The sequence below is a fragment of the Dipodomys spectabilis genome, unplaced genomic scaffold, assembly GCF_019054845.1.
Source record: "Dipodomys spectabilis isolate Male_0828 unplaced genomic scaffold, ASM1905484v1 ptg000480l, whole genome shotgun sequence".
In the NCBI taxonomy this organism is placed as follows: domain Eukaryota; kingdom Metazoa; phylum Chordata; class Mammalia; order Rodentia; family Heteromyidae; genus Dipodomys; species Dipodomys spectabilis.
In genome coordinates, this window is record NW_024871157.1 from 1603814 (window position 1) to 1619165 (window position 15352).

The following is a 15352-nucleotide window of genomic DNA, read 5'->3' on the forward strand; positions in this document are numbered from 1 at the left end:
ACCAGACAGACACACGAGGCTGTGTGTACGTGTGTGCTTGTGTGCATGTGTGTGCGTGTGCACGCATGTGTGTGCCAGTGCTGGGGCTTGAACTCAGGGGCCTGGGCGCTGTCTCTGAGCTTTTGTGCTCAAAGCTAATGCTTTACCACTTGAGCCACACCACCACTTCCAGTTTTCTGGTGATTCCTTGGAGGTAAGAGTCTTACAGGGACTTCTGAGCCAGGCTGGCTTTGAACTGCGATCCTCAGATCCCAGCCTCCTGAGTAACTAGGATTAAAGGTGTGAGCCACTGCTGTGCCCGGCAAGTGTCCTCTCTTACCATTAGTTCTACTGGGCACCTTACCATTATCTCAGGGACTCCTCAAGAGTAGGGGCTACAGCCAGGTGGCTGAGCCCCCAGGCTGTGGGGGACCCTGCTCTCCCCAGCACCTCCTCCAGGACACAGGGCACCGTCACAGCCCTGTTAGGGCAGGCCACCCAGTGAACTCACGCTGTGGGCCAGGGATGTGTGGCGCTGCGACCTGCGTGGGTGGAGCCCAGAGGGGGGGCAGAGCCCAGGGACTCACCAAGAAGCGGTCTCTGCCGAGGCTCAGCAGCCGGGGCTCGTTGCTGTCCAGGTGAACCCCGAACAGGAGGCTCTGGATGCTCTTGCGATGTGAGCGGAGCCGCGCCAGGTACTGCCACACTCTCTGTCCATTCTGGACGACCATCACGAACACAGCCACCGTGAAACTGACGTCCTAAACATGAGTGACAGCACAAGTAAGCCGGGCGCCGGCGCGCCTGTCACCCCAGCGACTCAGGAGGCTGAGATCTGAGGATCAGCTTAAAGCCAGTCAGGGCAGAAAAAGTGGAAACTCATCTCCAGTTAACCACCAAAAAGTTGTGGCTCAAGTGATAGAGCACCAGCCTTGAGCACAAAAGGAAAGGGACAGAACCTCGGCCCTGAGTTCAAGCCCCAGAACCGGCACACACACAAAAAGAGAGTAGAAGTTTTCTCTCTTGACTTTACCACTAATGAATCCTCGTGGGTGGGAGGTACGGCTCTAGGGCTAGAGCTCCTAGCCCGAGTTCAAATCCCAGTACTAAAACAAAATAAATGAAAGACTTTTGCTCTTTGGAGCTATAAGCATTTGGGGTTTGGCTCAAGTGGGAAGAGCGCCCGCTTGGCCAGTCCAGATGCCAGTACCACACACGCAGAAAACCATCGCTGTTCAGATTGTTTGCTTTCTGCTTTTTGCATGTCTAGACTGTGATCCCCCTATTTTAGGCCGCCCATCATTGTCTTAACCAGGACGACAGCCGGACGACAGGGGAGGGAAACTCTACCCTCATCTTTCTGTTGAGATGGGGAGACTCACGGTGTCTCTGCCTGGGCCGCCCTCCAACCAAGATCCTCACAACCTCAGCCTCCAACATAGCTCCAGGGCCCCTCCACCTCCACCCCTTCTGCTTCCCACCGCCCTCTCTGGGCGGGCACTCACCGCCGTGGCCATGTAGCGGGAGTTGTGGGAGAAGCTGACGTGCGTCACGCTGCTGTGCGAATAGTGGAAGGGCTCCTCGGTCTCGTTCTTTAAAGACATTGCGTCGAGGATGTAAACCGTCCCCTCGGTGAAGCCAGCTCCAAGCAGGGCGCCTACAGGACAAGCACCAGAGGCCTTCATTCCTTCGAGAAACAGTCTGCCCTGCTGTGGGGGCAGAGCACACAGCCACAGGCACGCAGGGGACGGAATGAAAGGCAGACACGCGGCGAAGAGGCCCAGGGTGTGGCGGGGACCCGAGAGCGAGGGCACGGCCCTGTGTGCAAATACCTTCCGGGTTGTAGGTCAGACTCTGGACGCCCAGCCCCTTCTCAAAGACCCTGCTGAAGAGGTACTTCTTCTTCTCGTAGTTCCACATCTTGATCATGCCACACGTGCTCCCAATGGCGAGCAGGGGCTGGTACGGGTGGCAGGCGATGGCACAGATGGCCTCCTTGGGCTCTACGAAGAGTTTCTCCAGTTTGGTGCCCTCTACCGTTAGGTGGTACACGGAGGCATCACACGTGGCAATGATGAAATTCCTGTTTGCAAAGAGCGGGTGAACAGTGTGTCTGTGGGGAGCGGGGCTCGCCAGCCATTCTGCGGCTAATCTCACACGGAACGCCCCTGTGGGCTATAATTGCCTGACATTATTAACCCAACATCTCCAAAAATACACCGCCAACACCCAGCATCCTCCATTTGTGAGTGAAACAAGTCCACTTTCCACATGTAAATTGAGTCATTAAGTATGCAGATGGACAGTCAGTTGAACAATTAGCTAATCTGCACATGCAAATATTCATTTGTGTATGCAAATATGGAGTTGGGCGCACACATACAGATGCGCCTGTAAAGACTGCAAGGGTAATTAAGCAGACGCACAGATAATTCGGTCCTGAAATGTTATGGCTATTAATTATCCAATGCTTTTAACCTCAGTGGCTAGGACAGGCTTGGTTCAGGACTGGCCAGCACCAACTCTCAAGATACTTTTGTTGTTTTTGGTTTTGTTTTTGTGGGTCGTGGGGCTTGAACTCTGGGCCTGGGCGCTGTCCCTCAGCTCTTCAGCTCAAGGCGAGCACTCTACCACTTGAGCTACAGCGCCACTTCCAGTTTTCTAGTGGTTCATTGGAGATAAGAGTCTCATGGACTTTCCTGCCCAGGCTGGCTTTGAACCAGGATCCTCAGATCTCAGCCTCCCAAGGCTTAGAAGGCCGTGATTGCAGGCCTGGGCTTCACGCCTGGGGCAGGAAGGACAGCCACTGTGTGCAGGCTGAAAGATGGCATCTGTGATCTTCCATGGTCTTCTCCAGTCAGAAGATGCCTAATGATGGGACTCATCCACAGCTCACCTGACAACAAATATGTCGCCTCTCAGGGTGCAGTCGGAGGGGAGGTTGGACGTGTCGGTAGGGGGTTTGGGTGGCGTCTTGGCGAAGGACAGAGACCTGATGGAGCTCAGCTTTAAGTTGCTATACCAGTTGATGATGGACAGCGAGTCATCATAGAACTTGATGCTCCCCTTGATGTCGCCGGTGACGATGTAGCTGGAGGAGCGGCATGCGCGTTAGATGGAGGGAAACCCGAGCGTGGAGCACCTGCTCACGCCAGGCCCTGGGCACAGGGATTCCCTGTCACCCAGCCCCATGACTCTGGCTTTCCTGTTGCCCTGTGTCACATCTAGGAAACCAACATACAGAGAAGTTGGGAAACTTGCTCTCAAAGACTAAAGTTGGGCTGGGAAGGTGGCTCAGGGGTAGAGTGCTTGCCTCACATGCATGAGGCCCTGGGATTGATTCCTTAGCACCACATAAGCAGAAAAAGCCAGAAGTGGCGCTGTGGCTCAAGTGGTAGAGCTCTAGCCTTGAGCTGAAGTGCTGAGGGACAGTGCCTAGGCCCAGAGTTCAAGTCCCATGACTGACCAAAATAAAAGTATATCCCAGTGGTCATCAGCAATCTTCCAGGGCTGAAAGGCGGGACTGCACAGGGTATTCGGGGGAGTCTAATGCTCCTCTCTCCCCAAGGTCAGCTGTCACCAAGGTGGTGGTGGACGGTGATTTACATTCTCCGCCATAAGACCTCAGACAGAGGGGAGAGTCCATCAAGCAACCTCTGAAAGCACACAGGCTGGCCATGGGCCTTCAGCTGCTTGGGAGGAAGGCGCTCCTGTTAGAGACACTGTAAAACCGCATCCAGCTACCATAGCCCGGGTAGTGGGGTGTGACAAAATGGCTGCTATTTCCAGTCATCTGATCCACCCCAGTAGGCTTGTTGCTGCTTTTTTTTTTTTTTTAAATAAAGACTCTGACACAATTCTAATCAGAGATGGGGGAGGAGCAGGGGAATTTCTCATAGATTATGCAAAGTGATTAAATGAGCTTTCTGATGATCAAGCAAGGCAGGTGGACAGAATAATTGGCCAGCGCCTCTTTTACTGCCCTCTTCTGGACAGAAGTGGCAAAGCAGGTTAAGTGTTTTTTTTTTTTAGTTCTTGTTTTTGTTTTTGCTTTTATTGGGCAAAGGGCTTGAACTGAGAGCCTGGGCGCTGTCCCTGAGGTCTTCAGCTCAAACTAGCTTTCTACCACTTTGAGCCACAGCTCCATTTCCAGTTCTCTGGTGGTTCATTGGAGATAAGAGTCTCATGGCCTTTCCTGCCTGGGCTGGCTTTGAACCATGATCCTCAGATCTCATCTCCTTGAGTAGCTAGGATTACCGGTAGTGTTCTTACGGGCCCTGTCCCTCCCCAGGCTCCCACGTACTGGCTGGGTTTGATTAAACGTGGAGAGGGGGAATCCAGGCCTGGTCTTTACGGAGCCCTAAGTCCAACCTCAGGACCAACAAAGCAATGAAAAAGACAAATGAAAGCTAACAGGCCTATTGAAAGCAGACGGAATGTCACTCCAACCACATAGCCAGCTCCTCGCTGCAGGTATGATCTCAACACATCTGCAAACTTCTCTAACACACCCAAGTCGGCTGCCATTTACCTGGGCTCTGTGTGCCAGGCAGTATAGTTGTACCTGCCCTGTCTCATGAAATCTTCATGAAATCTCAGAGACATATTGTTGTAACCATTTCACAGATGGAGAAATGTAGGTTCTTTGCTCAAGGTCACCAGCTGAGATGTAATAAAAGAGGTTCTGTCACTCTTTTTGTGCTCATCTGAGTCCTCACAGCCTCTCAAAAATCAAAAAGAGCTCCGATTTTTATAAAGTTCTGAAAGCCGAGTATAGTGGCACATGCCTGTAATCCCAGTACAAGGGAAGCTGAAGCAAGAGGATCACAGTTCAACACCAGCCTGGGCCACGTAGCAAGACCCTGTCTCAACCCTCTTCCTCAAAAGGACCTGGCATATTTGATCTTTAGATAATGTGAACATGTTATTTTTTCAGTCAGACCAAACAATATAGTTATTGGGATTATTTTCCTGAATTAAAATTGGGGGGGGGGGGGTAAAAAAAAGTCACAAGAATACAAAAACATCACAGAAGGAAAAAATCAGTTACTTTTTTGTTTCATCAACATAGAGAGTTTTTTTAAAAAACATAATGCATGCCTGGGCCGTAAAATAATATATCCAATGAGTGTTAATGGAACTATACAAAGAATAAACCCACCCCCACACTCCATCCTGTTATCAGCTCTTCCCAGAGGCGTGGAGGCACCCAGATAATTATGACCCTCCCCAGACACCTCCTATTCAAATACAAATGCATAGACAGAAGGGTTTCCACATGCTTTTCTAGTGGCTGAAAGCCGCTTGTTAATGAAGCTCGGTACCTGTCGACGGTGGTGAGCACCGTGACGCCCTCCTTCTGCAAGTGCACCAGTTTGCAAGGCTTGAGGTAGGGCAGGCCGGAGGCCGGCAAGTGTGGCCGCTGGATGTCCCACACCACCAGCTTGCCCTCCAGCGTGGCGGACAGGATCTGCATCGAGTTCAGGTGGAAGACAGACTGGCTGAATTTCCCCACGAGCTTGTTGAATGTCTGTGGATCAAAGACAGGGTATGCTTTGAGTTACTGTGGGCAAGAGAAACAAAACCAACCCTTGCAGACAAATCTCTTTTCTCCAATTAGCCAAAAAAAATCAGAAGTTGAGGCATGGCTCAAGTGGTAGAGTACTGGCAGTGAGCAGAAAAGCAAAGAGAGAAAGAGTAGTAGACCCTGAATTCAAGCCCTGGTACAGAGAGACAGACAGATACACAGACACACAGACACACACACACAGAGCAGAATGGAAGCAGGAAAACCCTAGCGTGCCCTCTGAGAGCAAATTCTATGAGCATCAAACATCAAGCACAGAAAATGCTTTAGGACACTGAACTCAAGATCCACTTGAGACCAAGTAGCCTGAAGCAAGCAGGCAGATGGAAGCTTCTCCACCTTGGCTCCCGCCACCCGGCCCACTCCTGAGCATCTGACTCCCCCATGCCATTCATTCTTTGGTCACTCTGGACTGAGCCATCTCAAAAGGGACCTGCTCACACTCCACTTACACAGCTTTAATCCACAGACCCATGGGAAGATGTTCCAACGATTTCCCAATGGATTAACGCAAACACACACAAAGCATAGCTCAACACAGCCAGGCATGCATACGCGTACCTAGTCTCCACAAAATCCTGTGTATAAAAATGCCACTGGTGGTACTCACTTTTTCTGTTAAAAGTGGGGCGCTGTGAACTAGTATATTTTTGTGTTCAAGCTGACAAGAAACAGAAAAAAAAATTAGCACTACAAAAAAAAAATCCTGGTTTCCAAAACAGGAACTACGTAATAGGAAAACCAAAATAAAGCGAGTCTACACCCGGTGAGGACGCAGCGCGGCTGCCTTGGAGAATCTCCACCAAGGCTGCAGAAGAAAAGCCAATGCGTGCTTTAGCGCCAATTAAAAGATGATCGTAAGTGGTACTCAATGGGAACTTTAACTCTGTATTAATAAGGCTTTAAAGCCAGGAGCCAGAGGCTCACGCCTGTAATCCTTGCTACTCAGAAGGCTAAAATCTGAGGATCCCAGTTTGAAGCCAGCCTGGGCAGAAAAGTCACAGGGAGCCTCCTGTAGCCCCAGTGGATGTCTGCGTGGGCATCTGTCCTGCGTGGAATCACTGAAGCTGGTGGGAACCCTCTGTTTAACTTCATGTTTCCTTTTTTCTTTTTAATTAATTTTATGGATTTATTTTTCTGTTTCTGTGGCACCAAGGAATCGAACCTCGGCCTCATGCATGCTGAGCAAGCATTCTATCACTAAGCCACATTCCCAGCCCCAACATTTTTTTAATTCTTACTCCAGCCTCTATTGGTGCTCTGTAGCTGAGCTGTTTGCTAATTCCTTCCTGAAGGGGAATAAAGCCCAAGGTCTATCCTGTAGACCTATGAAATGTTTTCAAATAAATATTTGCCTCATTACCTTCCAAAAATGAAATGAAATTTAATTATCTGTTTCTGATTTAATATGTTGACTTCCAATGGGACTAGTATAAATACCATAATTAAATTAAAACATTTTTTTTCTTTCTTCTTTCTTTTTTATTATTGTGAAAATACTGTATAGAGGGGTTACAATTACATGGGCAAGATAATGAGTACATTTCTTATCAAGCATTGTTGCCTCCTCCTTTGTTTCCCCTTCCCATCCCTTCCCATTTCCCAGCTCCCCCTCAAAACATTTTTATATGTATTTGTTGTTGCCTAAATAGTTACTATCTTGCCATCATCTATATTCAAAGGAATAAATATTTTCTTGTGCCCATGTCCAAAACAAATCAAGGTATTTCTACTCACCCACAAATAATATATGGTTTGTGTTCGGCTATTGCTCACGAGTTCTCTGTTATTTGTTGGATTGAAAACAAGGTGGGTCTGAAATGTAAAATGTAAGAATTTAGTAGCTAATAACACATTTTCTGTTTCTCTCTGGTTATGCCAAGTGTTAAAGTTAAATGAGCATTTTAATTAAAAATCAATAACTGAGAGGGAGCGAGGAAGGGGGGGGGCAGGGGACACTGAATGGTTATAGTCTGGATGTGTGTGGGAATGTAACAATGAAATCTCCCTCTCTATATAACGAAACTGAAGCAATACAAACGATGCTTTTAAAGATCCTCTGGAAAACAAATAAATAACGGCTAGATAGGTAAGTATGGATAGAAAACAGAAAAGACCCAGCATTTGGTAACCATAAAAATATCATTTAAAGCCGGGCGCTGGTGGCTCACGCCTGTAATCCTAGCTACTCAGGAGGCTGAGATTTGAGGATCGCGGTTCAAAGCCAGCCCGGGCAGGAGAGACCATGAGACTCCTATCTCCAATAAACCACCAGAAAACCGGAAGTGGCGCTGTAGCTCAAGTGGTAGAGCGCTCGCCTTGAGCTGAAGAGCTGAGGGACAGCGCCCAGGCCCAGAGTTCAAGCCCCACGACCGACAAAAAAAAAAAAAAAAATATATCATTTAACCGGTGTTCTTAAAGTAAATAGCGTAAAATGTGCTCTGGTTCCAAGTTCTATTTATTGGAATTCGTCACCATGTGTTGGAAGAGGCAGCGAGACAAGCGTGCAGCGGCAATAGCGTTGGGTATTGAGCTCAGGGCCTCGCACGGCCTCGCACACGCACGGGCTCAGCCCTGCGCTCCCTCGGGAGCCCACCCACAAACACCTGTGTTCTCAGTCCTTTGGGACAGAGCCTACAAGATGAAAGGAAGACATGGCAAGACCCCACCCCCGTCAAGACGGCAAACGGCCAGCATCTGGCACCCAAAGCCAAAACCCCTCCAGCAGTGACTGCGCTGGAAACGGTGACGTGCAGTAACAGACCCGCGCCGCGAGGGGCCCACGCAGGGCTGGGAGCGTGCAGAGTGTGTCGGTGGAGGCTGCGGCGCCGCCTCCGGCCCGGCCCTGCCCGCGGCTGCCCGTGCTGGCATCACCCTGGTGTGGCACTGGGGCCACCCTCCAGGCCCGAGCCAGCTCTGCCCACTCCAGCTGCTCATCCAAACCCAGTCTTCTTTGGAAGTGGCGTCACCCGGGATTTGCAAGCCTTTGGCAACATGACTGGGAGCCCCAAAAATAACCCCACAGACCGAAGATGCACCTGTGAACGGTGGGAAAGCCAACGGGAAAGAGGCCTAGAGCACAGACGTCACAGAGTGCGGTCAAGATGCAAAGAAAGCAGGGACACGGCGAGAGCCCCAGAGGACAGCTTTACTTTACAAAAAGCCAGCCAGGCGCCAGGGGCTCACGCCCGTAACCCTGACACCCCAGCTACTCAGGAGGCTCATGGTGCACAGCCAGCCCAGGCAGGGAAGTCCACGAGACTCATCTCCAATTACCCACCAAAAAAAGTTGTGGCTCAAGTGGTAGAACGCTAGCCTCGAGCACAAAGGCTCAAGGACAGTGCCCAGGCCCCGAGTTCAAGCCCCAGGACCCGCACAAAAAATAAAAAAAAGATGTCAGTGCTGCCCGAGTGATGCGCATATTGAATATAATCACTATCCAAAAGACACCTGTGCAGCCCCCCAAAAAACCCGCCCTAGATGCCAGTTAGCTGGCTGCTGCATTAGTTATAGAAAGACACTGGGGGGAGGGGAGGAGGAGGGCAGGGAGGGGGAAGCCAAGGCTGATGGAGGTGGGGCACGGGGAGGGGGGGAGGTCGCCGTGGCCACCTCTCCATAGACCTTCCACGTTCGTGACAGGGTTGGAAACAGTTAAAACATACTTCTGGAATGGGAAAGGCTGCTTACCAGGTGGCTTCAGACACGTTGAATAATTAATAGCACTCACCTCAGATTTATATCCCCACGTTAGCTGGTTTGCATGGATTATATGAGGTAAGTAAAGAATTTAGGCAAGTGCTCTACCACTAGGCCACCTTCCCAGCCCCAAGTAAAGAATTTAGTATCTGGGCGCCAGTGGCTCACACCTGCAATCCTAGCTACTCAGAAGGCTGAGATCTGAGGATCAGGGTTCAAAGTCAACCTAGACAGGAAAGTCTGTGAGCCTCATTGATCTCCCAAGGCTACTCAGAAAAAGCTGGAAGTGGCTCAAGGGGTAGAAGGCTAGCCTTGAGCACAAAGGGAGACAGGGCCCAGGCTGGGTTCGAGCCCCAGGATCAGGGGCAGAAAAAAAGAATTTAGCAGCTTCTGGCACATAGTAAGTGCTTGAAACACATTCACTATTATTAGTGAAGATAAATGTGAGCTACAAGATGTGCAAGTACTCTCAGAAAGTTCTCAACAGAGGCCGGTAATCCTGACACTCGGGAGCCTGAGGCAGGAGGCCAGCCTGGGCTACACAGGGACACTCTATCTATCTCAAAGTGGTGTGGTGGGGAGCTAGGCCTGGTCCTATATAATTCCAGCTGTTCAGCAGGCTGGGATTGGGGAAATCAGAGTTCAAAGCCAGCCTGGCCAAAACAAGTTCTAGAAACACTGCCAGTACAAAGGTGGTGAGTGGCGGGTGCTTGTCATCCCGGCTATGTAGGGAATGTGACTAGCAGGACCGCAGTCCATGCCAGTCTGGACAAAGAACAAGACCCTATTTGAAAAAGAGCCAAAGCACCCAGGGCTGGGGCGTGGCTCAAGTGGCAGATGCCACAGAGCAAACCTCACTGCACCGTAAGCAAAACTCCCACCAAGAGGAAAGGTACAATCTCACCTGGGCCACTGGACTCACCTGAAAACCATACTCCCTGGGCAGCTCCAGGGTGCAGGCCGGCTTGTCCACGGCCAGTGTCCACCGCCACACACACACTTGCTGCAAGGCAGACCCCCGAGCACGGTGAGAGGCCGCACGCAGACGGCGCCCGAAGAAACCCACGCCACTTGGGGCCACCCTGAAACATTGGGGAACTGCGCCAAGGACCACAGCCAAGCCTCCGCATGGAAGCTCTGTCCCTGCACTGAGGCTCTGGTCAGCAGAGAGCCCCACCAATGCCCGGCCGCCCGCCAGAGCCGCCCGCAGCACGACTGGCGGCTCTCTACCTGGATTTCGGCATCGGAGATGGTTGCCAGATACTTGGCATCGCGGGTGATGGCTATGGTTCTTATGCCATTACCTTCCGGGCAGCTGTCAAATATAGTGTGCACAGGAATTCTGCCAAATAAGACATGGAGGAATGACACTTAGGGGGACCCTGTAGCTCCCCCAAGCTCAGCTCAAACCTTCCCACACCCCAGCAAACACACGCGCCAGCCACACAGAAGAGTATCTCATGAAGGTGTACGCATAATGAAGTATTCATTATAACCTATGAGAACACGCGTTTAATTCGCATAGGCACTATTACCCACTATGGCATCCAGAGGACTATGGCTCTGACATGGGCCAGGGCACTTGACCGTGTGACATTAACAACCAGGCCAGACACAAAGCAACATAGGATACGGCTCTGCTGGACCCAATATCCCCACAGCACATCAGAGACAAAGCAGATGGAGGCTCAGGGAGGGAGGAGCAGGGGACTGCTAAGGGGTTCACGGCCTCTTTCGGGTAATCAAAATCAAAATAGTCTGAAGGTTATGGTTGTACATCGTGAGTGCACAAAGGCCGGCTCATAGTGCCCTTTCAAATGGCCCGATTTTCTATTCTGTGAACTTCATTTCGTGGGAACAAAAGGCCTAACTCAGGGCAGATGTCAGCATGTGTGCCGTGCACTCTCAGGAGCCCGCAGCCCCCTTCACTCCTGGGGCCAATTTGTGGGGCTTAGCCACACAGGAAAGAAGGAACCGACAGTGCCCAGGCCCTGAGCTCCAGCTTCAGTACACACACACACACACACACAGAGCTAGATGGTCACGGGTGGCTCACACTTGTAATTCTAGCTACGCAGGAGGCTGAGATCTGAGGATCATGATTCAAAGCTAACCTGGGCAGAAAAGTCCATGAGATTCTTTCTCTGGGCCTGGGCGCTGTCCCTCAGCTCTTCAGCTCAAGGCTAGCGCTCTACCACTTGAGCCACAGTGCCACTTCTGGGTTTTTTCTTTTTTGCTTATGTGGTGCTGAGGAATTGAACCCAGGGCCTCAGGTATGCAAGGCAAGCGCTCTACCACTGAGCCACCTTCCCAGCCCCGTCCGTGAGATTCTTATCTCCTATTAACCACCAGAAAACTGGAAATGGCTCCGTGGCTCAAAGTGGTAGAGTGCTAGCCTCGAGTGAAAAAGCTCAGGGAGAGAAAAGTTCAGGCCCAAGACCTGAGTCAAGCCCAGGACCGACAAAGAAAAGAAAAGAATAGAAAAGAAAGAACTCAAATATCCATCCAGAATGAGATGGGACATTGAAATGCCTAAGAGAGCCAAAGAGCATAAATAAAAGAACACTCGGCAGTGGGGGAAGCAAGCTCTCGCGCTGGGGGGGGGGGGGGGGGGGAGCAGGCGAGGGGTCCATGGGGCCTGACTCTGGGTTGTGTTTGCGCCCACTGGCTTCGGCTATGACTCCTTGTTCCAGTGAATGCACACAGGCCTCTGTATGTCACAGGGCCCGGGGGCTGGAGCCAAGTCTGTGCCCCAGCTGAGGGGACACTGTGGTTCTCTATCATCTAAGAAACTTCGTCCCACTGAGCAGGAACCCCCAAAATGCATTTGGAAGGCGGCCCTCAAGTTGCTGGGAAATGACACAATGGAGAATTGAACCCCAGAGATATTTAGAATTAAACAAAGAGAAGATGAAGTTGGCCAGGTCTGTACTATTAACATTTGCATGGTAAGAAAATAACGTGTAAGAGAATTTGACATACCAACATATCTAACAGATTAGATTTGTGATTCTAATTTAAACTAAGTAGTTGATTTAAACTTGCAGTTCAAAATTGAAAATCATATTATGTTCATAAACAATATTAGAGCACTTAAGAAAACTTAAATTTTACCATATTTCTGTCTAAATTTACTAGCTTTCTAGGAATTATTTAAGTACTTGTGGAGAATTTGTTTGCTAATTAGACTGCTAAAAAAAACTTAAAAAGAAAAAATACTATATAAGATTTCCAAATGTAGTTTAAAATGCTTAAAAACAAAAGCGTTAATAACCAAATTTGTGAGGCCAACTATAATCAAAACCTTTTTTTTTTTTTACCAGTGATTGCAAAAATGTACTAGACTTACAGTAAATAAAGTAAAATTGTTAAATTGAAGGGGAAAAAAAGCATGATGATGAACCATGGTTTTTAACTTGTAGCTTTAATAAAGTAGATATCCATTCTAAAACCAGAGCGATCTCTGAGCAATCGATGTTTTCAGGGTCCCAAAGTCACCATCTGGACTAATATAAACCTCACACTGACAAGGCATTTCAGCTGTTAACCAGAGACACATTATACTTCAGATTTAAACAAAGAACTCGCTGCCTTCGAGATTCTGTAAGACACTGACAAGGAGGTAGTTTTGCAAACAAGAAACCCTGGTGATGGCCCTGGAAGGCCACGTTTCACGGATGTCCGGGGAAGGGGAGACCGATGAGACACAGGGGAAGGAGAAGAGCAGAGGTCCAAGGAAAGGAGAAGTCAGAGAAGCCCTGGGAAAATGAGTGCTCTAGCCGGGTGCCGGCGGCTCACGCCTGTCATCCTAGCTACTCAGGAGGCTGAGATCTGAGGATCGCGGTTCAAAGCCAGCCCAGGCAGGAAAGCCCATGAAACTCCTATCTCCAATAAACCACCCAAAACTGGAAGTGGCGCTGTAGCTCAAGTGGTAGAGCGCTAGCCTTGAGCTGAAGAGCTGAGGGACAGCGCCCAGGCCCCGAGTTCAAGCCCCACCACTGACAAAAAAAGAAAGAAGAAAATGAGCGCTCTGTGTCAGCACTATCAGGTGACGTCACCCACACCAGGTGACCTCAGGTAAGGTGAGGATGGAATTGGGAGACGAGAACCAACGTGATCACTGCTGACACTAGCCTGGGCCTCCATTCTAGGACCCAGAACAACTTCTTTCTTGTTCATCTGGATCCATTAATTGATCTTAAACAAGGGGATCATCTGCCTCTAGGCCCAGGAATTAAGAAGCCCACAGGGGTGGCGGGTGCCTGTAATTGCAGCTACGCAGGAGGCTGAGATCTGAGGATCCTGGTTCCAAGACAACCCTGGGCAGGAAAGTCCATGAGACTCTTCTCCAATTAACCAGCAAACAAGCCAAAAGTGGCATTGTGGCTCAAGTGGAAGAGTGCTAGCCTTGTGCACAAAAGCTTAGGGACAGTGCCTAGGGGACAGTGCCTAGGCCTTAGGTTCACACCCCCAGACTGGCACAGAAAAAAAAGCAGGGGGGGGGGGGAAGCACTGGGCAACCGCAGCCCTTGTCAGAATCCTAGCTATTCACAAGGCTGACAGCAGGAAGCAAAGGGTAGAGGTGGGAGAGTTCTCAATTTTCCCGTAAATCTAAAACTGTACTAAAAAAGTAAACTTGTGTTCCTATACAGTAGCTACTCAGGAGGCTGAGATCTGAAGATTATGGGTTGAAGCCATTCTAAATGAAAATCCAAGCCTTTTTTTTTTTTTTTTTGACAATAGTGGGGCTTGAACTCTGGCCTGGGCGCTGTCCCTCAGCTCTTCAGCTCAAGGCGAGCACTCTACCACTTGAGCAACAGAGCCACTTCCGGCTTTCTGGTGGTTTATTGGAGATCAGTGTCTCACGGACTTTCCTGCCCGGGCTGGCTTTGAACCATGATCCTCAGATCTCAGCCTCCTGAGTAGCTAGGATTATAGGTGTGAGCCACCAGTGCCCAGCAAGAGATTTTTTTTTCTTTAACCTTCAAGTGTCAAGCAAGAGAGTGAGGCCATGAGTTCAAGCCCCAGCCCCGGGGTGGGGGGAGAATCACACCCACAGCTGAGAGACTGGGCTGCGTGAAACGTGTGTGTAGAGCTATAGTGTGGAAAATCCTAGTGGCGATCATTAGGAACTTTCCAGAAGAGGGGGCCTGTCCAATAACTAGAAAAATCTGACTTTGTAAAAGTATGTTTCTCGTTGTAATTGGCCTGGGGTTTGTGCCTTGAACTTCTGTGAGCTGGGTTGCAGGGAGTCCTCCAGCCTGTTTGGCCTCAACTCACAACAAACCAAGTTTCTAGACCTCAGCGATCCACCTTTGCTTAGTCCCTGTGGCCGCCAGTCTGCAGGCAGGAGGGGAGGCGCAGCTGCACCGGCCTACCCTGAGAAGGAGTCCCATATAATTATGAGGCAGCCCGGCCCCTTGTCCGCAGTGGCGATCCAGCGCCGGTCCTCGCTGACGCACAGGCAGGAGATGATGTTGGAGTGGCCCTGGGGAGAGGGAGAAGAAACACCGTGACACCTCCAGGGCCTGGCCTGGCCTGACCCCGGGGAGGATGCGGCCCTCGGGAAGATGCGCACCTGTGATGCTCAGCACAAAGAGGACACTGTTAGCACAGGTGAGGACACGCCGGTCCCGCCAGAAGCCCTGGCTCACCCTGCGCACGCGCCCCCTCCCCGCCCCCAGCCTCCAGTCACCACCAGCGACCACCGCCTCCTGGTCCCTGGGAGGCTGGCAGCTGTGTCTGTGCTACATCAGCAGCTCCTAGAGACCAGAGTCTACGTTTGTTTTCTCCATGACCACAGCCTCGTAATACAGAACAGCGCTTGGGATAAAGCATGGCGACACATTCCAGCCACTAACCCGGCATGGCAGGACTCCTGCAGGTCCCGCAAGCTGCCTTCAACACGTCCCATCCCCCTGCTGTTAGTCCTGTGTTCAAGGCTCAATTGTGTTGTGTGTGTGTGTGTGTGTGTGTGTGTGTGTGTGTGTGTGTGTGTGCGTGCACATGCACACATACACGGCCACAAGTATGTGCCAGTCCTGGGGCTTGAACTCAGGGCCCAGGGAACTGTCCCTGAGCTTCTTTTGC

The 15352-nt window shown here is 50.5% G+C and overlaps 2 protein-coding genes across 2 annotated transcripts in view; both read right to left on the bottom strand.

Annotated features, from left to right (window-relative positions):
- Nucleotides 1-15352, bottom strand: part of Cfap251 (cilia and flagella associated protein 251) — a 43868-nt gene that overhangs the window by 22012 nt on the left and 6504 nt on the right. Inside the window, exons 5-14 of the mRNA XM_042668991.1 lie at nt 14641-14750; nt 10493-10604; nt 10185-10265; nt 7304-7381; nt 6177-6227; nt 5304-5509; nt 2876-3070; nt 1812-2062; nt 1485-1636; nt 567-740 (exon numbers count right to left, since the gene is read on the bottom strand). Of these exons, the coding sequence (XP_042524925.1) occupies nt 567-740; nt 1485-1636; nt 1812-2062; nt 2876-3070; nt 5304-5509; nt 6177-6227; nt 7304-7381; nt 10185-10265; nt 10493-10604; nt 14641-14750 (1410 nt within the window). The remainder of the gene's footprint in view (nt 1-566; nt 741-1484; nt 1637-1811; nt 2063-2875; nt 3071-5303; nt 5510-6176; nt 6228-7303; nt 7382-10184; nt 10266-10492; nt 10605-14640; nt 14751-15352) is intronic.
- Nucleotides 3178-15352, bottom strand: part of Psmd9 (proteasome 26S subunit, non-ATPase 9) — a 28697-nt gene continuing 16522 nt past the window's right edge. The window contains exons 7-9 of the mRNA XM_042668986.1: nt 7231-7238; nt 6565-6572; nt 3178-3194 (exon numbers count right to left, since the gene is read on the bottom strand). The gene's annotated coding sequence lies outside the window, so the exon portion shown is untranslated. The remainder of the gene's footprint in view (nt 3195-6564; nt 6573-7230; nt 7239-15352) is intronic.